The sequence below is a fragment of the Terrapene carolina genome, unplaced genomic scaffold (genome assembly GCF_002925995.2).
Source record: "Terrapene carolina triunguis isolate 2854851 unplaced genomic scaffold, T_m_triunguis-2.0 Scaffold66, whole genome shotgun sequence".
NCBI classification, from domain to species: domain Eukaryota; kingdom Metazoa; phylum Chordata; order Testudines; family Emydidae; genus Terrapene; species Terrapene triunguis.
Genome location: NW_020664417.1, coordinates 89,323,199 through 89,348,772, shown reverse-complemented (window position 1 = coordinate 89,348,772; position 25,574 = coordinate 89,323,199). Strand labels below are relative to the sequence as shown.

General features: G+C 38.5%; 1 protein-coding gene across 7 annotated transcripts in view; it reads right to left on the bottom strand.

The window, feature by feature from the left end:
- CTBP1 (C-terminal binding protein 1) overlaps window positions 1-25,574 on the bottom strand; it is an 85,044-nt gene that overhangs the window by 2,678 nt on the left and 56,792 nt on the right. For all 7 annotated transcript variants that reach the window (XM_029910621.1, XM_024201461.3, XM_024201462.2 and 4 more), the window contains 5 exons: window positions 20,769-20,975; window positions 13,868-14,082; window positions 9,437-9,567; window positions 7,063-7,190; window positions 4,263-4,380 (listed from right to left, as the gene is read on the bottom strand). In XM_029910621.1, coding sequence (XP_029766481.1) covers window positions 4,263-4,380; window positions 7,063-7,190; window positions 9,437-9,567; window positions 13,868-14,082; window positions 20,769-20,975 — 799 coding nt within the window. The remainder of the gene's footprint in view (window positions 1-4,262; window positions 4,381-7,062; window positions 7,191-9,436; window positions 9,568-13,867; window positions 14,083-20,768; window positions 20,976-25,574) is intronic.

Sequence of the window (25,574 nt, the reverse complement as noted above, 5' to 3'; positions counted from 1 at the left end):
TAGAACTAATTGGCAACTGCAAATGAAATTAGTTCCTACTTTCAGTACTTCAATTTGAATCTTATTAAATCAAATTTGCTTCAAAGCCTATGAATACCTTACAACTGGGCACTGTTTTATTTATTCATATTTAATTTTGAAAAGGGTTTATTCAATTGTGTTTTGTACAAAAAGTAAAATACATACCATGAGAGGACAATAATTCTCAAACTAAAAGACACCCCCAACATAGCAGCCCTTGCAACAAAGATTCTCCAGCTTCCAACATCAACCCCTCACAATCTGCCGATTCCACAAAAACTCATGGAAATACACTGTCCTGTCAACGTGCCCACCCAGTCAACAAATCTGGTTTTGACAAATCAGGAAGGGAGCAAATTCCAAAGTTGTGTTCTCTTCACAGAAAATTTCCTTCCAGACAGCCTCTACCATTTAAACCATATAGGTTCTAGGTCAGGAGTCTCTACTAATCACTGCTTTGTTATGAACTCGGTTTGTTTCAAACTCTGTGGAGAAAATCATGCATTGCCTGCAGAATATCACATCACCTTTAGTGTTTGCACAGTAATCCCAATTAATACTAGTAATAAACTATCCTGTGATCCAAATTCTGACCTTCAACCCCTCTTACCAGAAAAATGTTTCTTATAAATCTAACCTCCAAGAGTCATACAATTACTCTTTTGTCCTGAATCTAAACTGTGCGTTATATCAACCAAAATACTGATAACATGTCTCTCTGCTGATGCCACACTTCGCCTCACTAATACTGCTCCTGTACCCTCAATTTATTTTGCCATGATCTTTTGATAAATTCTGTCTCGTCACTTTATTTTCCCTGATTTAACTATAACAGGGTTATTCCAACCTTTTCATCCATCTTACCTTTAAACACATGCCATGTAAATTCAGCAGTCATTTTATATATGCATCTGGCATTTGTAGCCCTCTTTGCTTCACTGTTTCATTCTCTCTTACATTGTTAATCAGCAGATGCATTCTATCCAGAGCTTTACAGTCCCTCTCTCCCAACCCTTCACCTCTGGCATCAATAATCCAAAAAACAAGCCAGGTAATTGTGTCAAACTAATCTAATTGCCGTAGCAGAACCAAGATGTAGCTGATCTCACCTTTTTTCAATCTGCTCCCCGCCACATAGCACTTTATACCAAAATCTCTAACCTTCTGACCTGGGATTAACAATCAACTGTTGATCCATTTTCAGTTTAATCCACTTTATTATTATTTACATTGTAGTAGCACCTAGAGGCCCCAGGCCTATTGTGCTAGGTGCTGTAAAAACACATGACAAGAGAATGTCTCCATCCCAAAGCGTTTATAATCTAACTAAAGATTCTCTCTTCCAGGCAGAGTGTGTGAATCACTCTTTAAATACTCTTTAACATGCTATTCATTGTATAATTTATTCCAGTATAGGTCACAACAATATCTAAAAGTATGGTTATGCTATTCTTGTCTGTATCTGTTTGAAGGCAGAAGACATTTCAACATCTGTAAACTGCATGATCTCTGCCTCTACTGTGGGTCATGTCAATGTATCTGGCTGTATCTTGCACTTTGTGTCACAGTAAGCAGAGGTGTATTATTTAAGAATTAGTCCAATAATGAATACACAACAATAATACACCGCAGTGTATGCCTCTACTTTACCTGAGAACTCAGACTATTACATATAGGTTGGTTCCTTCCCATTTCTCTTGCATAATTCATCAAACTTCTCGGAACATCATTAATCTTTGCTTCTGGAAGAGTAACTACAGTCCTCTTTGCCTGACCTTCTTAACAGACCAACTATCCATGTTTAGCATACAATAAATGAGAGATTTCTTTTCTGCAGGATATTATGACTTTCAAAAGGCATTTGATCTGGATTATGTTCAGCTGGTAATTGCTGAATGTTCTTCTTTGCTTGTAATAACAACAAATTTGATTCACTTAGGAGTTCTATCCCTTATCACTATTCAAATAATGATATTTCCAGGATTAAATGTTCTTGTTAGTTTTAGTCCACCAAAAAGCATATTTGCATTTTATACATATAAATGATCATCCACATTCTTATCCATATGGTTTTTAGCACATCTGAAAAATCATGCTCCTAGTGAAAGACTGCACAACTCAACTGGCTGAATGAAAGTCTCATACTGGAAACAGAAGATAAGACAGAAATACTTGTTTCAAACCACCAATTTAACTTTTGTGTTAAAAGCAGTATGGAATTTAAAACTAGCAAGTACTGTTACTGAAATTAATTCTTTCATAAAGCCTCAGCTTCAAATCCATATGTTTTTGTATCACCATAACCAATATGGAAATTGTTCCCATTGGCATTTCTTAAAGAATATCCTACATTGGTTTGTACAGATACAGTTGATCAAGTTATTTCAGAAACCTTCCTCCAAATTAAGAAATTGTACAGTACTTTCTTCTCAATCACTCAGTAGTATTGCCCTCTCTACTGAATTTAGCAAATCTTAACTAAATGCAAAAGCTGTTTGTATTTATGGAAATATTACAAATTTTCCTTTGAAACTGGCAAATGAAGTTGTGAAACGTTTTAAATTTTTACCACGCATTTGAAAAAAAAAAATGAATGCATGAACTCTCCATTTTCCTGTTCCTAAAAATATTACTCCAATTAAATACATATTAAAGCTCTGATCCTGTCAAGTCTTATGCATGTGCTTAACTATCCTCTAAACGAAATTATTCCATGCATACAGTTACGCCTATGCTTAATTTTCTGTTGAGGCAAGTAAAAATAGCTTTATTCTTTGATATGTTGTATTCTTGTACTTAGAGCAATGGATAGGCACATTTAAAAAAATAAATAAATTACAAATTGTTCTGATCCGTATGTATATATCAAGATTTTGATCGAGACAAAGTTAATATTTTCCTTGAAGCACAGAATACTTGCCAATATATAGATGATGGCATTGGACCCTGAGACCTGGTTCCTGAAGGTATTTAGGCACGTAGGTCCCAATGGATTTCAAATACCTATTTATCTTTCAGGACATGGTCCTGTCAGCCCAAAGCTACATTCTGATTGGTCACTTGGATCTTTCGGATGATGTTACAACTGTGCTTCCGCTGGTGTACAGCTAGGGCTTCATCACTGACACACACAGACGTACACACACAACATCCCTTCACTCATTATGAGGGAGGGGAAATGCTGATAGGGAGGGCAAAGAAAATAAACAGCCCTTGGAGCATGTGGGAGGAAAGGAAGCTGGGGAAAGATAAGGAAAAAAAAGTGAAGGACTGAAGGAGAATTATGACAGTTTTGAACTGCCCCCTCCCTCAAGACACTGCTTTACAGCAGCGGTTTCGTGACCTTGTAAACCACTTTCAACCCAATTCATAGTGTAAAATCTAAACTAGGAGTTGCAAGACTGGGCATCTGCTTTTTATAAAAGTAAATGGCTTGAAATTGGTTTGGAGCCATGAACAGCCACTGTTAAGGCATCAGCAGATAAAGAGATGGAAAAAAGCAGTCAAAACAGTCCCAGGAATTTACAAAAGAGATAAAATAAGCAAACAATAGAGATATTCAAAACAGTAGTGAAATAATATTTATAAACTTCTGCCTATTTTATCTTATCAATGTACTATGAACTACTACTTACAGCGGGAGGATATATTGACTAGTCCCCAAAATGCTTTGCAAAGAACATTTAAAAAATAAATGAAACGTACAATTAAGACAACACTCTATCCATACACGATTATAATAGCAACGAGCTACTCCAGAAAGTGCATTGGTGGGCTTTTTATACACATCTTAAGGAGTTAAAAGCAACTAAGATGTGTACCAATAGCTTATTAATGTAACCCTGCTGTGGCTTACAGCCATATTAACACCTTCGGCAAAATGAACATTAGCTTCCACTGAACTGATTGCAGCTAGTCAGGATTACTTCCCTTTCACATACCATCTGCCCTGTTCCAAACATTGGCATTGGTGCCTTCTGAAGAGGTAACAAATAGAAGCATACTGACTCATTTCATCACTGATTTCAGTCAATCATAATCATGCATGTAGCAATTATATAGTAATAAAAATCTATATACATATATATATTATATACACACACACACACACACACACAGGTCTAACCCAACAATAATTTCACAAAACCCTTTTATTAAATGGTGGCTCTTTCTTTTCTTTAAGCTGGAATAGTTGTCTCTGAGATAAAGAGACATTTCCTTTTCTATTTAAGTATCCTTACCTGTATGCAGCACCATTAAGCTCTGGATGAACAACTCCTGGATCCATGCTGGCCCAGGGTGTAGCTGCAGTCAAATGATCTTTGTTAACACAGTTTTTCAGGCTGTCTGGAATACGACCTAGAGAATGGGTAGGAAATACAACATGAAATAAAACATGGATATATCATGTATACTAAATAATAAAGTTTAAGTATACGATACAGTATAAATAACAACACATTATAAATCTCTGGGTCGCTTTTGATTACTCTCTCCCACATCCAGCCTCTTGCTAAATCCTGTCACTCTTTTACATGTGTCATCTCTAAAGTTCATCCTTCCCAAATTGCAAAAACCTGTATCCATACTCTGACTGTCCTTCAGCTTCAACACTGCAGTCTTCTTCTCCTCTCAGCCTCTGATCTTTTCTTCCTGCATCTGTCCCGGTAATAGCGAACACACACTTCTGAAAATCTGGGATGAAATCATACTTCCATTGCAGTCAATGGGAGTTTTGCCATGGACTTGAAAAGAATCAGAATTTCACCCCGGCCTCTTATTTACCCTCTTTCTTACTCAAATTCCTCCTTAAATATCCATAGCACATTTTCATCTCTCAGTCGCCAAGTATTTCCTACATTTCTAAAGGAAAATTTAAGTACATCTGATGATTGCTCTCTCTAACTACTTCCTTCAGTATATTTGCTTAGACTTCATGCAGCCTTCAAGTTACAACTCTTCAGCTTTTTAGGGCCAGATGCAACATTAACTGAAGAAAATGGAAAGACTCCTCCCAAATCATTTCAATGAGTGCTGTATCAGATTCTTGAACATCAGTTTTGGGATGATCTTGGTTTCCTACTGTAAAATAGATGATACTAATCCTGCTCCCATTGAAGTAAATGATTGTATTTCCATTGACTTTAATGGGACCTGGACTGGATCCTGTCTCTTTTTTTTGGCACCTATCCTGCATGCATCCTCCTTTTGGGGAATTCTGAGACAAAGGATTCATTTAATTTCATATATTGATCTTTTCAATCAATATATTAGCCTGGCTGCCATTTAGACATCCCACCAGTCCCCTTTGCTAACATTTATTTTGCACTTTTGTTTATTTTAAATGTATTTTGCAATCTTCTTTCAACTTGTGACTTTGACTTTTCTGTGTCACACTCCCTGTTTTCAGAGCTGATCTACATTCATGTTCTGTGGGCTTTAGGTTTTTTTCCTTACCCGTGCTTATTCCTTTGTACTTTTTTCTACAGCACAACGACACTAGTATTTTTATTTATTTTTTTCAAATCTGAATGTGTTTATCTTCAGATGGCATGCATATTACTGAGACATACAGTCATTTATTATATGGTCTTTTTCCAATTATTCTCTCTCTCTCTGTTCCTCCCATGGCTTTCATCTACTCAATTTCACCCCATACTTTCTGTATCTTTTCTACACTTGTTCTGCTGAAATCCAATGTCTTCTCAACACCCTAATGTTGGCTTCATTTTAATCTTACTACAAACGATGTGCAAAAGGTTAAAGTGACAACAGCTTTAATATAAATCAATGCTTTCTAACTTTGATATTACAACCATCCTGTTCCAGAGCCTTTCCCATGCACATGTGTGTGTGGGCTACTGCAAACTTTTAATATATGACCACCTGTTCCTCTGTATAGCTAACTGATTCATATCTCATACCCCAGACCTAAGAACGACTCCCACCACCAATGCTGTCTCACTGATTGGCCATCCTAGAAATGTAAGGTGGTTTGCACATCCTATCCCAGAGATCAAGAATGTAACTCTTATGCAAAAAACCCAACCTCCATTAATTTATGGCACTAGAATCCCCGCCAGCAGAGTTTCCTGAATTGCACAGAAATGTGTTGGCACTCAACCACAGTGCAAGTGAAAGAGATGGGTCTTAATGTCTGCAGAGCACTCAATCTGAACTGCACAGAGACAAAAAAATTACCAAATTCTAAAGAACTGACAGTAGTGATTAGTGAAACCTTTTCCAGCACACAAAACGCCACCTTTTATTTTGGACTCTATGGGATTCAAATCGAAACCAAGTTGCCCAAACTTCTCCTTATTTTATTAGTATTTCGTATTGAAGGTTTGACAGATTTTTCCTATATAAACAGTTAACATTTACATGGTTTGCTGTGATACTGGAGTTATTAGGAACTCAGAGTTGAAGTGATTTTTTTAATCCTTGAAAATTACCCCTTCAGATGCTGGAATCCAAGATGCGTTTAAATACAGACTTGGATGAATTGTGGAAGGTAGAGAGAAGCCAAGAGAGAATAGAACAAAAGAAACAGCACCAATGATGGTAAGTGTCAGAGGACAGCTAAGAAAGGCTACAAAAGGGTGGCTTCAGACCTGAAGAAAAACCATGGAAAAGGTCAGTAGACACCTCCAGCAAGAAAAAGAGGGTGATTTTGGTCACAGGGGTACACTCTAAATCATTTGGAAAAATAATTAGGGCTGTCAATTAACAGCAGTTAACTCAACCGATTAACTCAAAACAAATTAATTCGATTAAAAAATTAATTGCAACTATTTTTTTTAATTGACTGCCCTGAAAATAATTATTTCCTGTCTCATTACTTCTGTTTATTACTGCAATGTACCAAAACAATTAGTAGTGGTGGGTATCTGCTGGTCTATTAACTCCCCCTTCTTGAAGAGATAAAGAAAACCCAGTTTGGCCCACCTTAATTTCGAAAACTCCAACAAAGAGAAAAATCGATATATTTGTTTAATCAAGAAAATATTCAGTGAAGGAACAAGTATGAGAAGTTAGTACCTGTGATAGCCCTACGGATCTCTCGTGCTGCTTCCTCCCGCATCTCAATTGAAGCTTGTTCACTGTACCAGGCTGCATGTGGGGTACAGATCAGGTTTGGTGCATCCTTCAATGGACCCTGACTAAAGCTAAATGAAATTTTAAAACAAGATCAAATGACAAAAATATACGTGGGGGGGGAGGGGGAATGAGGGGATTTTTGCATATTTTTAGAATTAACAGCTACAACCACAGGATGAACTGTACCAATACTTTTGGGGTGGATTTGTTTTTAATTTTACAGTTAATTTGATATATTTCTAGTTGTGTAAATAAGTAACAATTATTCTCCTTGGACTCAAGGGGTGGCATAAAAGAGAAAGCAGCACTAGATTCTGTCCCGTGCCACTCACACTCAGATAGAGAAAAGGATACGGTGAGCCCAACCCCAACATCGGTTCAAGAAACGACTCAATTTGGGTCCATTATGACAAAATGTATCATCATTTTTACACCCCTAAACAAAACTTTGTTTCTTTAAAGAGACACTGTTAGCTTGAAATCTAGTCAATTAAAAAAAAAAAGGAGTTAAAATTAGTTCCAGGTAATACATTTGTCTGTATCCCCCTGACAATTTTTTCCTATTTCACATGTTCCTGATTTTAATTAGTTTCTCTCTCCTGTTGCAGTGTGAAAAACCCACCTAACAATACTAGAGATGGACTAACTGACCGACTGACTATCCAGGGGAAGCAATGAAACCGACTATACAAAAAGTGCTGTCAAATGTACAAACTAAAACGGAGAAAATAGTAACACTTTCCCCCTCCAATTTCTTTCAGTTATAATAATCTTGAAGTGTTACTTGCAACAAGAGGAGAGTAAATATTTTTAGACAGAAGTCTGCTCTCAGAGTTGGCAGAAATTCTTAAAGTGACAGACTTCATCTCTAGTTTAAAATACCTGCCAAAACTTTCTCCAATATAATATTTGCACAACAACGGTTAGTCTCTATGGACTAAATGTTGTCCTCAGACAACACACACTGAAGCCCAAGGAAACTATGGCCCTGATCTTGCACTTAAATCTATGTTGATGGACCCCTGAACCTACAGGGACTCCCCATCTAGTCAATGGGGCTTCTTGTGGGTGCAAGGATTTGCTTGTGCAGATCTGATGGCAGGAATGGGGATACCTGAAAGCAGAATTTTGCCCCATGGATATTAAACTGTGGTTTTGCTCACGGTATTGCTCTGTTGTAATGGTTACACTTAGAAGTAAACAAATGCAGGGCCAGAATAAGAAATTTTTTTTGGTGTGGCATCCTGTATACTACAGATGCAAAAACTCCACAGGGAAGGAGCCTTTATCACTATTTTTAAAAGGGTTATCTCAGATGTCTCAGACATCTGATGAGAGGAAAATCACAAACCAGATGTCTCTATAACCTATCCTCAAGTCCTGAATCTGTTCCTCTTCAAAGAGTTATGAGGATTGTAGACGTTTAAACCATCTATTAAGAAATACAGGCTTCTTCCTGCCTGCATCCAGCAACTGCACGATTGTCAGTTCCTAGGTTTAATCCATTGCAAACCACTCTCAAAGTCAGAGGTCAGGCTCAGGACTCATGGAAAGACTGTAATGGTATTTTCTGTGTTTAAATCATACCACCAAAACTACTAACTGGAGACACTGGTACATTTGTGGCTGTAACTGTGGACTTCCTAATGGTATTCAGCAAACTAAATAGAGTGTCACCAACTCTGCTAATGGTAGCAAAAATATCTGGACTCTGGTCATCTCTCTCAATTCCACAAACTTGCCTGCTTATAATTCTCAGGTACCCAGTAGAGAGAATCTGGATGGATACGAAATCTATGCAATGAGGTGTCAAGGTCACACCCATACACCTTCATAAAAAGATAGTTTTTCCAAAAAAATCTCAACCCCCCCCCCACCTTACTGAAGAGTACTTATACCACCACTAACTTTCCTCTGGCAGGGAGAGCTGGCCAGGCCTTCCTCCTATCAATGACAGGAGAGGAGTGTGTTCTTTTCCAGGCCGTGAGGCACAAGGCCATGCCCAGCCTTTGAACTTGGGTTCTTGGTGCAGGGCAGTGCATTTCACTAATGAATTACCCCCCATTACATTTTTTTAAATCTTGTATTTAACCTTTTTTTCTGCCCCCTCCTAACTGTACAAAAGCTCCATCTGCATTTGCATTAATCCAGAGCTGCACAGATGCATATTGCTTTACTAAGGAGGATTCAACTACTAGGTGGAAGGAACGCTTCTTTGCTTCATTGCTGTTGGATGCATCATGCACTAATACTTAAAAATAAGAAAGTGAACAAAATATAAAAAAAAAAAAAATAAAAAAAAAAGGAAAAGCACCTGAATGGTTCTGACTCATGTACATCTAAGGCTGCCCCTCGTATCCTTCCTTCCTTCAGGGCCTGTGCAAGTGCTTTTTCGTCTACTAACCCACCTCGAGCTGTGTTGACCAGGAAAGCCCCTTGTCTCATCTAGGGAAAGTTAAAAACAAGGATGATGAAATAAAAATAAATGAAATAAAATCGTTGTGGCATTATTATTTACTCAAAGGAAGCATCCATTACAACAAAGGCTATTCAACTGGATTAACCTATCACCAGTTGTCTTCCCTTTCCATTGGAAAGTACCACAAAATTTGATGCTTCAAATGTAAAATAATATTTCACAGCACTTATAACGTTTTGTTTCTTATAAGTAGGGTGTCTTGTAACAGAACCAATGCTTTACATACTGTGCAGTACACGACTAGAAGAAGTAAACATGCAAATGAAGCTGACAGATTTTTTTTTTTTTTATTATTTCACTGTGAAATTGTACGAGACGGAAGCTATTGCATACTGCTAAACAAAATCACATTTTGTGGTTTTTAAACTTTTATGCAAATGAAAGGCTAAATGGATCTTTTAGAAAACTCAATGATTTTGCATCTTCCAAGACTTTTTGATTTAGTTAACAAGATGTAGAAGATTTATACTTTGTTTACTGCTGATACTTAAACTCACTTCCCCCTCCCCATGAGACTTTTCAAATCAAGACCCAGGAAATTCTTGTTTTATTCAATTAAAAGGCACTGGAATGGTATTGGCTGGGAATGCTGTGAGCTTTGGCAAGAGGCTGTAAACTGCGTTGCTCAGATTAGCATTATGGTCCTCCACACTCAGTCTCAGCTACAAGACTTCATGCCATAATGTAATCGCAACATGAACACAAAATGGAGATTTAAATTAGAAAGATGATAGCTTAGAATGAAGGTGGGAATAAAGACTTCAGGGTCTCACGTCAATCAACACCAATACCTAAGGATCCATAGCATGTGTCCCATACATAGGCCACAACCCTGCAAATATTACTTCTGGGGGAATTCTGTGCCAAAATATTAAAAATTCTACACCACTAAAATTTAAAGTTCTGCACACAATATTTTAAATTCTGTAAAATTCTGCATGTTTTATTTGTCAAAATACGCAATATAATCATCCTGGTTTCAATTATTTTAGTAATTTATTTAAACTACAATACAATGGATGGAGAATGGGAGTGGGGAGCACTGGAGGAAATCTCCAAACCCCCTCTAATAATAATGTAGCTAGGTTTGACCCTTTAATTCTAGTTATTAGTCAAAAAATATATGCATCCATATGCTCAGTGTTACATCACAGGCAACTGAAGAGCAAGTGAGGGCTGAGGAATCAAACTAACACTTTATATTGGCTACTGACCATCTCCAGAAATGTCAGCAGCAAACAGTTCATGGAGCACATTTTGATCGGAAATTTTTTCAGTCCAAAAATTTAGACCAGCTCTAATCACTAAAGCACCCATAAGCATTTATGATGCCATTCTGTCCTTTACACCACTCTGGCAATGTAAAGGAGCCTTAAAACTTTTACACGGTTTTAAACTCCTGGGGGGAATTCGCTAAGAACAATGGGAACAATTCACTATGCAGGCAGGCTGCTAGAGTCTGCTATGCCTGAGAGGGACAGAGCCTGCCCCACAACTACCTCCTCAGAAACACAACAAAGCCCTGCCCTTCCACACCGAGCATGTTGCAATAGCAAGCGAGAGGGACAGACACGTGACTGCCCAACCCCACCGCTCCGGCGGTGATTTATGTCTCTACCGGCTGGTCCAGGTGCCCGAACTGACATGCCTGCATTGACCGAGAGGGGTGCATGACCATTCTTGCAGTTTCCCTTTGTTTCCCCATCAGAAGTCAATGACGTAGAATTCCCCCCAGGAATAAAACATTTCCATGCATCAAAATGAGCACGGTAGAAGTGTTTGCAGGATAGGGGTCATAAATAAGGATGGGTGCCCAAGTCCCCATCTTGAGCTGATCCCATCATTACAAAAACAACAAAAAACGATTTTTGAATAGTGAATGAACTTTAAAAACTTATTCTAAACGTGCAAAGGATTTTTACAGGATCATCAGTTGCTCTTTTGCAACTAACACCTGGGCTTGAAATGCCAAACTGATGCACAGTAGGAGTATTTAAAGGAAAAAGAGCAAGGGAAGGAATCTCCTCAAAGTCGTTTGGTAGGATGGTTGGAAACAAAACAATTAAGATTTACGCGTATCTGGTAAGATCCTAACAGAATTCATGTACTATATTGGCCAATCCACTCGCTTGAACCATGGTCTGACCCCTCTCACCTGCAGTCCTTTAGCCCTGCAGGGGGACATCTACGGATTCCGGGGAAGCATACATGTGCACTGCCCACTTCAGCACTCACATAAGTGACAGGACGCATTTGGCCTTAAGTATCGTGTAGAACATTTATATATCCTCTAAAGAGCTTGGAAATTTTAATCATAGTGGATACCGCTCAAATCCCTTTTCCATCCACAAAAACCTTCCTTGACTTTTCATCTCCAGTGCTATTTATACAGCTGTAAAGCTAGTAGTAAGATAAATCAAAACCAAACAGAATGTGGATGTATAATTGTATTCTAGAGGGAGTGAGCTACGTGAGTCACAGTCAACTGCAATGGTAGTTGCAGATTAGGAATGCCTCTTTTCAGCTATTCTAAATTAATCCTGTGTATAATAATTGCAGTTACAAGAGATATTGCAATAAATAAAATGTCTCCTTTACAAATTTGTAATGTGATGAACAGGTAAAGATGATTTCTGCTTCAGGAAAAGAACATTGAGCACTCATTGCCCTGGACTCAGTTTACTTGAGCTACACAGGAGATGGAAGGCCAAATGTGCTGGCTGGGCAATACACCAAATCATTTAGAGGAGAAGTCAGCCTAACAAGGAAAGAGAGGCTCCTTCCTAAACTTTTCAAAGAGATTTCAAGGATATTCAATTTAAAAGATCCATTAACACGCAGTTCAGGTTGCAACTTTCCCCTTTGTGCATATATAAATGAGACCTTTTCATTATATTAACACACAACACTGCATAATGTGGCATATTTTATCATTGAAGACATATAGGCCAACTATGGCATATGTAGGTATAAAAATGATGGCTAATTTGATAATTTATATATATATAAAAATTACGTCAACTGTCTTCTAGATTTCAGTGGATCTCCACGTGGGTGCAGGGGTTTGCCTGCACAGAGCTTCTTAACATACTAGGACCTTTCTGCTCAGTATTATATGATAACATATTGAAAGAGTAATCATAATGTACATGAACAGAACAAAAGTCTAGAATGAAGATGTGACAGAGGACAGCTTTCTTTGCTCCCTTCACACTGAATTTCCTAGCTTTTGAGAGTTTTAAACTCAGATGATCTTCTACTTGGATTTTTCTACATAGAGTCAATTGTCCAATTAAAGTATCTATTATTATATCTCATTAACATTAGGGCATGATCCTATGAGATGTCGAGCATCCTCAACTCATACTGAAATCCCAATGAAGTCCATGGGAATAGCAGGTATTTGGTATTTCTCAGAAGCCAAACAATCATCATTTTAATTCAGTAGAGATATCTTTCATAGAACTTATGTGTTATCAAATAGATTCATACAATAAATGTATAAAGAGCACCAACAATGCAAAATGAATGTACAGGATTTCTTAGTTCAAATTACCATTTTTACTTGTATAATTGCCACACTCATACATTAAAAAAAGCTACACCTTTTAATATACATTATATATACCAAGGTTTGGGGCAGCAAATAAATATTGAATGCAAAAACCAAAATGTTTACCTTCTGAATTTCTCCAAAACAGAACAATTGCTGCAGTTCTACATTTGGATATGGTTTAAGTATTTAGTAATTTTAGAATGCTTCATCCCAAGACCAAATCCATTTTATATATTATTTTCCCCAAATAACCTACTACTGTAGTGTGTGAGCAATTATCAGGGAAACATTCTGCAACTATTAGGAATTAACACAAGGGGTCGCCAGTTAGTCATGATCCTTAAGTTAGGGATACAGAAACTCAAACTGTAATTGAAGTATAAAAGTGAAGTGCAACTTTTGTTACTAATATAAAGAGGATGTATGTACCTGAAGATACAACAGAAGTGCTTTTAAATAAATGTCAATGAATCGAGCAAGCATATTTCCACAAAAGAGAAATCAGCAAGTAAAATGAATGAAAAATAACACTGTATAAGATATCATCTATTTCTTAACCAAATATAAACCTACTTAACAAAACAGTGAAATAGCAGATGGAAGAGAAAATTAATACAAATCTGAATTTGCATGTTTACATGGAGAAACTCTACAGTTTGCAGAAAATCAGTAATTATAAAACTACACCCAACCTACATTTGGATAGTTACCTGTTTAATGGTGAAGTCATTAATAAGATGATGATTGTGTTCATTCAAGTTGCAGTGCAGGGTTACACAGTCACTGTGAAATAGCAGGTCCTGTAAAGTGCTCACCCGCTGCAGTCCAAGAGCACGTTCAATGCCATCTGAGAGGTATGGGTCATAAAAAAGAACACTAAAGCCAAAGGCCTTTGCACGTAGTGCTACTGCTTGCCCAACACGTCCTAGAATGACACAGACATACAAACAAAAGAGAATGTTTCTGGTAGGAAGTGGCATACTTGTATAATTATTGTTACAAAACATGTATGTGGTGCTGTAAACTTACATGGGATTTTACAGAACATAGAAAAGAGACATCCCATGTCCCATTAGAAATTCTCATTACATAGCTTTATATTTAAGGACTAGTTTATGCCATCCCTGACCAAAACAAAGCAACAAGACTGCTCCATAAATATAAACAAAATGGCAAGCTGTAATGCCAAAAGCTGGAATATATGGGATCTATGGGAACCTGGATCTGCTTAACAGGTGGCACCATTTGCTGGACGTGCTGATGACAAATCACTGATATTCCAGACTGTTCCCTGCAGTGTAGTTGTTGCCATGCCAGTCCCAGGATATGAGAGAGACAAGGTGGGTGAGGCAATACCTAAAGAAGAGCTCTGTGTAGCTCGAAAGCTTGTCTCTCTCACCAACAGAAGATGGTCCAATAAAAGATATTACCTCACCCACCTTATCCCTGCAAAGTACTCATTTTTGCCCATGTCTGAACAGTCAGTTCTAATAAAAAGTTGTTAAGTGAACATTTGCAATTTGAGTTAATACGAAATAATTTCTTTAAAGTTCCCTCTCTGCCTGAATTTATGACACACTACACATCAAGCTGTGACAACATGATTATTTCAGAAACAGTTCAATACTGAAAACATTCACATTTTTGTGATTGCTATTAGCAGATGAGTCTACCCTCCCAACTTGGTTTTCGGTTTATGCAGTCTTTAAAATTCTTTCAGCTCACCTGCCCCGCCTGCCCCTGCCCACAGCCCCACATGCACTTTCTGAGATGGTACTTTCCACTTTTACATCCTTCTTGATGATGGACTTATTCTATAATGCCTACAAGAAACCTGCCATAGGTCTTTTATTTGTTCATTATCGATATAGCTAAACCATAAACAAAGGAGCTCCATCATAACATGCACTAGTCCTGTTGAGTAGCTGCAGTGATCATCTTGTGTTTAATATCTGTACTGCATACTGTCTAGAAGCCCCACCGTGGTAGGCACTGTACACTCCTCTATAATGAAAAGACAGTCCCTAGCCTAAAATAAACTCCTAATCTAAATAATACAATCTACCATATTGCTTTAGTTCTTCCTCATTTACCCTTTCTTACTCTCTTATTACTTCCTTAAGTCATGTTTTAAGTTGGTTTGAGGAAAGGATCCCACCTTGCATGTGTACTGGGAGGTCCTTATCTCACTTATTATAACACACCGATAAGTAATATAAATCAAGGTCACGGGACTGGCATGTGCTGTGTGAAGAGAGATTGGGAATACGAATGTTTTGAAGAAATACAACTATTTGTACTGTACTTTATACTCCGCTATCAGGCTTGTTGAGAATTTGAGACATAAGGATATTTCAGAAGTATCAGAATCACTAGACTCACCAGGAAAGCCAATGCTCAGCCTCAAAAATATCAACGGAAAGTTTTATTTTGTAACATCTGTGTCTATTCAAAATGCAACAGAATAAGATAGGAAAATCCCATGTCTTTCCAACTGTGTTTTAAGGGATTTCCCAGTGTTCTTCAGTTTCTTTTTGAAAAACACAAGAAGCCACAAAAGGAGGTCTCTTCTTGACCATTTAACCTGAACACAGTAATTCTGGAATGTCTGGTGATGGATACATTTAGAATATTGAGCAGTCAGTCAATATCACTGGTACTGTTTGCTTTTCCCTGGGGACTTCTACTTTAGACAAAGTCTTCAAAACATATTGAAATAAAAGACTGTGTATACTAGTTGTTTGCTTTTGAGGATCTGTTTATAATGCTTAATATGCAGCAAGGGAAATTTAGGTTGGATATTAGGAAAAACTTTCTAACTATATGGGCAATTCAGCTCTGGAATAGGTTTCCAAGGGAGGTTGTGAAATCGCAACCATTGGAGGCTTTTCAGAACAGGTTGGACAAGCACCAGTCAGCAATGATCTAGGTTTACTTGTTCCTGTCACAGCACAAGGAGCACAAGATGACTTCTTGAGGTCCCTTCCAGCCCTACATTTCTATGATTCTTTGAAAATCAGAAATATCGCAAATTTCTAGTATAATTAAAATATTTTCAAGATTCAGGACCTATATAGCTCAAGTGTACATCAGTGTACATAATCTGTGAACAGTAATTTCGTAAAGAACAAAGTGTATTACACTATCTTCCTGTACCTCTCTTAGGAATACATTATGGGTAGGTCTACTGGAATGGATTGACCAGTTTAAAACTGAAACCTTCTGTTCATTACAACCAATCCTGGTGTATAGACTAATATATTAGAGCCTTCTAATGCATGTGTGGAGCCTCCCACTGAAATCACTGAGAGCCACATGTACGTGTGTGAGGGAAGAAACTGGCCAACAATGATTTAATGGGAGAAAAGTTTGCTGTAACCGATGGTCCAGATTTAACCATAAATCTCTGTACAAGGAACAGACTGCATCATGAATTGGCCAGGAGTTTAAGAATGTAAGAGCAGCCACACTGGGTCAGACCAATGATTCATATAGCCCAGTATCCAGTCTTCTGACAATACCCGCTGCCAAATGCTTCAGAGGAAATGAATAGAACAGGGCAATTATCGAGTGATCCATCCCCTCTGATCCATCCCTAACTTCTGGCAGTCAGAGGTTTAGAGACACCCAGAACATGGGGCTGTGACCCAACCATCTTGACTAATAGTGATGGATAGACCTATCTTCCATGACCTTATCAAATTCTTTTTTTGAACCCAGTTATAATTTTGGCCTTCACAACATCCCCTGACAAAGAGTTCCACAGGTTGACTGTGTGTTGTGTGAAGAAGTTCTTCCTTTTGTTTGTTTTAAACCTGTTGCCTATTAATTTTCTTGGGTTTACTTTTGAAATTACTGTCAAACACCACAGCACAAGTCTACAGCCTGCAACAGCTTTCCTTCCTATCCTGAAAATGTTTCTAATAAATAAGTCTAATTTAAGGAAATTACCACAAGGGTTAGTTCAAACTGTACATCGACATTTCATTAGTAACAAAATGATACGTGTAGACAGCACGGGTGACATTCTGTTCCCCCACCCCTTGTTCTACTAGCCCCTTATACTCGAGAGAAGTGGAGTGTTATTGAGGGGTGTGGTATTTGCAGTATGCAGATAATGCTAACTGTATATTGCCATCTTGTCTGACATGGGCAATGCAACTCAGCACCTCAGACAACATCTAGCTGAGACTGAGGCATTGGTGAAAGCAAGCTGTCTGAAGCTGAATCCTGACAAGACTAAGAGGATGATGGAAAGCAGGAAGCAGCCATCGGTAATATCGTCCCCTTTGATTGAGGGCGTGCATCTGCTGCTGGTCACCAGGGTTTGCAACTAAGGGGTGATTTCAGACTCCCGGTTACTGTTAAATAACAACTGCAGCAGTAACCAGATTGGCTTTCTATTAATCCAAGTACTTCTATGCTCATCTTCAGGAATATCTAAATGCTTTTACCATCTGTAGCTGGCCAGGAGGTTGTGACCTGTTCTTTCAGATACAAGCCTAGCTACTGTTATTCATACCTTTGTCACCTCAAGATTAGTCTATTTTAACATATTCTATATGGGGCTACATCTTAAACCCATTCAGAGACTGAAGCGGATACAGAATGTAGCACCTCACTTACTAAGTGGGATATCGCATGCGCACACACACACAATAATATAGTGTATATTATATGACAACATATACTCTGGAATCTGCAATGATTACCAGTTGGTCTCTGGGTAAAGTAACAAAGAAATAAGGTAACACAGAAAGCTTGAAATAATGTGGTATTATTTACGTAGCATTCAAAGGATGCTACACACTTTCTAATGACACAGAAACAAAAACCCAGGCCTGAGAAAATTACAGTCTGAACAAATAACAAGCAGATGAGAAATGGGATGCAAGAGAAGCAAATGATTGAGCAAAACAGTGTTGTTCAGTAAACTTTTTGCTTGTTTTACTTCTCTCATTATCGCTACTAGCTGAGGGAGGGTGGAGACTGGTTTACAGGCCTTGTGGAAGAAGTGAGTTTAGAAGAGGGATATGAAGAAGAGCAGCAGGAGGGTTAGCAGATCAAGTGAGAGTGAAGGGGTCAGAAGTAGGGAGTTTGTATGAAAGAAGGCACAGAGAAAACAGTGGGTGAAGGAAATGAAAAGGCCAGTGAGTGATGCAGGTTGGCCAGATCAGAGGGTGTGGAAGTGATTGGTTTGGGCTTTGGAAGGACTGACTATGTGGAGAGCCAAAAGGCAGGCAGGAGCTAGTCTTAGAGCTCTTTGGAAGTGAGAATAAGGAAGGGCATTTCTTGTGAAGAAGGCAAGAAGAAGTCAGTGAAAGGATGTTAACAGACCCCGGACATGGTTAATGTGGCAGACACGTCGTATTATCCATACAGGACAACTTTGGAATGATTTAAGGTTGAGCTAAGATGATGATAGTTAGGGTGCCCAGATGTCCCAATTTGATAGGGGCAGTCCCGATATTCAGGGCTTTGTCTTATATAAGCGCCTATCATCCCTCACCCAGTCCTGATTTTTCACACTTGCTAGCTGATTACCCTAATGATAGTGGAAAGATATAGCAGTGGTTGAGGCCAGGGATAAATATGGACAAAAGTGGAGAAGACATTTTGGAGATGTAGAGAAAACATTCAGCAGGATTTAGCAATGGCATCAAGGTGGCATGGAAGTAGGAGAAGTTAGGACTAATTTATTTTACATGTGCAGCATTTCCTACAACAGCCTTTCATGATTCAGCAGTTGTGATGTCAACACATTTCAGTAATAAACTGAAACAAAACCAAAACGGAGACAAAACCAACTAGGACTGGAACTGACAGCTATGATAAGCGGCATCTTCTACAGAACACAGGGTACCTTAAGGCCAATATGCTGGTGAACAAGATTTAGATTAAAATATATTTTCAAACTAGTGACAGATAACTCTTTCATAGAATCATAGAAATGTAGGGCTGGAAGGAACCTTGACAGGTCATCAAATCCAGACCTCTGCATTGAGGCAGGACCAAGTAAACTTAGACCATCCCTTGCAGGTATTTGTCCAACCTGTTTGGGTTTTTTTTAACCTCAATTATGAGGATTCCACAACCTCCATTGGAAGCCTATTCAAGAACTTAACTATCCTTATAGTGAGAAAGATTTTCCCAATATCTAACTTAAATCTACTTTGCTGCAGATTAAGCCATTTACTTCTTGTCCTACCTTCAGTGGACATGTAGAACAAGATCAGCGTTCTCTTTATAAAAGCCTGTAACATATTTGAAGACTTATAAGGTCCCCCCTCAATTTTCTTTTCTCAAGATTAAACACACCCAGTTTTTTTTTAACCTTTCCTCTCAAGTCAAGTTTCCTAAACCTTTTATCATTTTTGTTGCTCTCCTCTCCCCAATTTGTCCACATCCTGCCTGAAGTGTGGTGCCCAGAACTGGACACAGTACTGCAGCTGAAGCCTCACCAGTGCCAAGCAGAGCAGAATAATTCCTCCCATGTCTTACATACGATGCTTCTGTTAATACCCCTGAATGATATTCGCCTTTGTCGCAACTGCATCACATGGTTGACTCAAATTCAATTTGTGATCTACTATAACCCCCAGATCCTTTTCAGCAGTATTACACCTAGCCAGTTATTCCCCATTTTGTAGTTGCATATTTAATATTTCCTTCCTCAGTCTAGTACTTTGCACTTGTTTTCAATGAATTTCATCTTGTTGATTTCAGACCAATTTTCTAATTTGCCAAGGTCACTTTGAATTCTAATCCAATCCTACAAAGAGCTTGCAACCCCTCCCAGCTTTGTGTCATCTGCACTTTTTATAAGCATACTCTGTACTCCATTATCCAATTCACTAATGAAAATATTTTATGAATCTTGCAGGACCCTTTCTGGTATGTTAAAGATAACAGTAGGAGGGAAAAATATGGGTAAAATAGTAATGCTGAAAAAAGCCCAAATGGAGTATTGGACAGCAAGTTAAATAGGATTATGCAACGTAATACGGCACCAAGTAAGGCTAATCTGATATTGGGATAATTAGGCAGAGGCCTCATGATGGAACAGGGAAGTGATATGATTTATATGATTCTGCAGCACCTGTGTGTCTGATTCTCAGAAAGATGTAGAGAAATTCAGGGTAGAACAACAACAAAATTAGATAGGTTGTTAGATGGACTGACTAGGTGGAAATATTAAGTGATGATTTAGGAAGGGGAACAAAGTAACCACCTATAAATATTTGAAAGTTATAAAAACCAAGGATGGAGAAGTACTATTCACCATGATACAATGGAGTATGATTAGAAGTAATGGGATGAAATTAAAGAAGAGAAAGATTAAAACTATCAGGAGAAAACTATTAGATTTTGAAGTAGTCTTGTAAGGTAAACAGGAAGCCCCATGAGTTGGGGACATTTATAATTTTTATTTAGCATGGGTATTACTTGTTCAGCATACAAGCTTGGACAAAGCGAATATTCTGCAAGGAGCAATCCTGCACTGCAGGGGATGGCTTACATGACTCATCTTTTCCATCTTCAATTTCCACAATTCCAGCACAATGGGTAAAAAAAACCTGAAAATCAACGGTCTACTCAGAGTCAACATACCTAATCCAATAATGCCCAAGGTTTCCCCTCTAATCCTGGCAGCTCCAGAAGCAACTTCCCGAATCTGCTCAACACTCTGTACTCTTGTGCCTTCTCGCAAGGCCTGGTGAAGCCAGGTGGTTCGCCTGTAAAGGTTCAGGATGTGGCACATTGTAGAATCTGCTGTCTCTTCTACTGATGCAGCTGGCACATTACATACTGCAATTCCTGAAAGAAAAAGGTGGTTATACATTTACTGAATAGGTCTCACACACTTTTTCCCCCCCTCACTCAAAAGTCACCCTAGAGTTTACGGAATAAATTATTCTAGAGTCAAGGATATTGTAGATTTACAAATATTTACAATTGATATTTTCACATGCTGTTTGTATGAACATCAGAGTTCATGGCTTGAATGATAGTGGCAGGACTTGTTAAAATACATAAATAAAGTATGCCAAAAGCTGGTTTGGGAATTCGTCACTATTTAATATGTTTTAAACTGTACAGGAGTAATGAAGAGATGCACTAAAAAAAATTCCAAAAGGAAAGTTGCAAAAGGGATATTGTCTGGTAGTTCAGTCCCCAAAACCACTATTAATAGAAACATATTTATGACATTTCAAAAGTTTTCACAAAAACAAAAATTCTTTGAATGTAAACATCCCTTACAAAAGTGCAGCATCTGGTTAATGCATGACAACACTCAAGTGCAGCTATGTAATCTATTTCCATTATCAAACCTATTTGTTAAATGTATGATTTTTAATCTTTTTTTTTTTTTTGAGGAGGCTAGTTAAATGGAAATTAAAAGGTACAGTTTCCAAAAGTGAAATGCCTGCAAGCAGCAGGGAAACGTTGTAAAAACACCATAATAGAAGCTCAACTAAATATATACCCCAAATTAAAAACCTGCCACCATGGATAAACAACAGAGTAAACAAAGTGGTTAGAGGCAAAAAGACATCCTTTAAAATTGGAAGTGAAATCCTACTGAGGAAAATAGAAGGGAGCATAAACTCTGGCAAGTCAAGTGTCAAAGTATAATTAGGCAGGGCAAAAAACAATTTAAAGAGCAACTAGCCAAAGACTCAAAAACTAACAGCAATTTTTTAAGTACACCAGATGCAGGAATCCTGCCAACCAACTAATGGGACCACTGGACGATCAAGGTGCTAAAGGAGCACTCAAGGTAAGTATGGCCATTGTGGAGAAGCTAAATGAATTCTTGGCATTAGTCTTCACTGCAGAGGATGTGAGGAAGATTTCCACACCTGAGCCATTCATTTTAGGTGACAAATCTGAGGAATTGTCCCAGACTGAGGGGTCATTAGAGGAAGTTTTGGAACAAACTGATAAATTAAATCAGTAATAAGTCACCAGGACCAGACGATATTCACCCAAGAGTTTTGAAGGAACTCAAATATGAAACTGCAGAGCTATTAACTAACTGTGGTGTGTAAATCAGCTTCTGTACCAGATGAGGGGGATATCTAATGTGACACCAATTTTTTTAGAAAGGCTCCAGAAGCAATCCTGGCAATTACAGTCTGGTAAGTCTAACTTCAGTACCTTGCAAATTGGTTGACTCTATTGTAAAGAACAGAATGATCAGATACATACATGAACACGATTTGCTGGGGAAGAGTCAACATGGCTTTTGTAAAGGGAAATCACATCTCACCAATTTATAAAAATTCTTTGGGGGTGTTAACAATCGTGGACAAGTGTGATCTAGTTTATATAGTGTACTTGGACTTTCAGAAAGCTTTTGACAAGGTCCCTCATCAAAGGCTCTTAAGCAAAGAAAGCTGTCATGGGATAAGAGGGAAGATCTTCTCATGGATCAGTAACTGGTAAAAAAAAAAAAAGTAGGAAACAAAGGGTCAGAATACATGGTCAGAGAATGGAGAGAGAGGTAAATAGTGATGTCCCCCAGGGATCTGTACTGGGACCAGTGACATTCAACATATTCATCAATGGTCTGGAAGAAGGGGTAAACAGTGAGGTAGCAAAATCTGGAGACAATACAAAACTACTCAAATAAGTTAAGTCCAAAGCAGACTGCAAAAAAGTTACAAATGGATCTCACAAAACTGGGTGACTGGCAACAAAATGGCAGAAGAAATTCAATGTTGATAAATGCAAAATAATGCATATTGAAAAACATAATCCCAACTATACATAGAAAAACGATAGGGTCTAATTTAGCTGTTACCACTCACAAATTTTTTTGAGTCAGTGTGGATAGTTTTCTGAAAACGTCCGCTCAATAGGCAGTGGCAGTCAAAAAAAGCTAATAGAACATTAGGAAAAGGATAGATAAGACAGAAAATATCACAATACCACTATATAAATCCATGGTATGCTCAAACCTGGAATACTTCATGCAGTTCTATGAGGAGAGATTAAAAAGACTGGGACTTTTCAACTTGGACAAGAGACAACTAAGATGGGCTATGATAGAGGTCTATAAAGTTGTGAACGGTGAGGAGAAAGCAAATAAGGAAGTGTTATTTACTCCTTCACATAACAAAAACAAGGGGTCACTCCATGAAATTAGTAAGCAGCTGGTTTAAAACAAACAAAAGGAAGTACTTCTTCACACAATGCACAATCAACCTGTGAACTCGTTGCTAGTGGATGCTGTGAAGGCCAAAACTATAGTGGAGTTCAAAAAAGAATGAGATACATTCATGGAGGATAGGTGCATTAACAGCTATTAGCCAAGTTGGTCACGGATGCAACCCCATGCTCTGGGTGTCCCTCGCCTTTCATTGCCAGAAGCTGGGAATGGGCGACAGGGGATGGATCACTTGATGATTACCTGTTCTGTTCATTCCCTCTGGGGCACCTGGCATTGGCCACTGTCGGAAGACAGGATACTGGACTAGGTGGACCATTGGTCTGACCTATTATAGCCGTTCTTATGTTCTTTTCATACTGAGAAATCCATACTAAGGCCTGATCTTACAAATAGTTATGCCCATGAGTAGTCTCGTTAAGCTCAATGGGACTAATTCATGTGTAAGTGTATGGAGGACCAGGACAGTATGTTTATTTATGGCTTCTCAATATATTTTTGCTGGAGATATTTTATTAGCTATATAACATGGACATTGTGCTATGTGTTTATATTAGCCAAGGCAAAGTCAAGACATGTGCCTTGCACCGGCAACAAAAGAGATGAGGTTTGTGCTGGTTCTTAAACTGCATTAGTCAGACTCATAGAAGGTTAGGGTTGGAAGAGACCTCAGGAGGTCATCTAGTCCAACCCCCTGCTCAAAGCAGGACTAACCCCAACTAACAACTGAATCATCCCAGCCACAGCTTTGTCAAGCCCTGTTATACAAGAAAGCTTTGTTTATATAAACTAATAGATTCATATATTCAAGGACTGGAAGGGACCTCGAGAGGTCATCGAGTCCAGTCCCCTGCCTGCATGGCAGGACCAAATACGGTCTAGAACATCCCTGATAGACATTTAGCTAACCTACTCTTAAATATCTCCAGAGATGGAGATTCCACAACCTCCCTAGGCAATTTATTCCAGTGTTTAACCACCCTGACAGTTAGGAACTTTTTCGTAATGTCCAACCTAGACCTCCCTTGCTGCAGTTTAAGCCCGTTGCTTTTTGTTCTATCCTCAGAGGCTAAGGTGAACAAGTTTTCTCCCTCCTCCTTATGACACCCTTTTAGATACCTGAAAACTGCTATCATGTCCCCTCTCAGTCTTCTCTTTTCCAAACTAAACAAACCCAATTCTTTCAGCCTTCCTTCATAGGTCATGTTGTCAAGACCTTTAATCATTCTTGTTGCTCTTCTCTGGACCCTTTCCAATTTCTCCACATCTTTCTTGAAATGCAGTGCCCAGAATTGGACACAATACTCCAGCTGAGGCCTAACCAGAGCAGAGTAGAGCGGAAGAATGACTTCTCATGTCTTGCTCACAACACACCTGTTAATACATCCCAGAATCATGTTTGCTTTTTTTGCAACAGCATCACACTGTTGACTCATATTTAGCTTGTGGTCCACTATAACCCCTAGATCCCTTTCTGCCATACTCCTTCCTAGACCGATGAAGATCTCAAGCTATTTTAGAAATATTAGTGAAAGCTCACCAAGCCCCTTCTGGGGCAGGTATGATTATATCCACTTCATACATGGGTAAAGTGAGAGACAGAAAAGAATGGTGTCAAGTATCAGAGGGGTAGCCGTGTTAGTCTGAATCTTGCATCTGAAGAAGTGAGGTTCTTACCCACGAAAGCTTATGCTCCCAATACTTCTGTTAGTCTTAAAGGTGCCACAGAACCCTCTGTTACTTTTTAGAAAAGAATGGCTTACTCAAGACTGCACTACTAGTGAGTGGAATTGCTGTGAACAGAAACAGGAGCCCTGACCCTCAGTCCCCAAGCTAACCAGTAAAGACACACCCTACCTAAATCTTCATATAGAGGTGCTGAGACTGCTCCTACAAGGTGTTTGAAGATAATAGGAGTTTATGGTGCTAAGCACCTGGCAATAGCTGGTCTGTAGTGAGCAGGACATGGAGGCAAGAAGGTGAGAGAAAGTAAGAGAGAGACTCCTGCTGACTTCAGCAGAAGTCGGATTGGGCACCAGAGATTGAATCCAAAATTCTTTGTAGTCAATGGCAGTTATTCCCAAAAATGGAATAGACCCCAGGTGAGTTGGCTTTGCTACTATGGACACATTTGCCACCTTGCAAGAGTTTTCCGGACAATAATTTCCTTGCAGTACTCAATATATGCTTCATAGTTAAGAAAATAACTTTTTTTCTGCAATAACCCTAGCGAATGTTGTTTA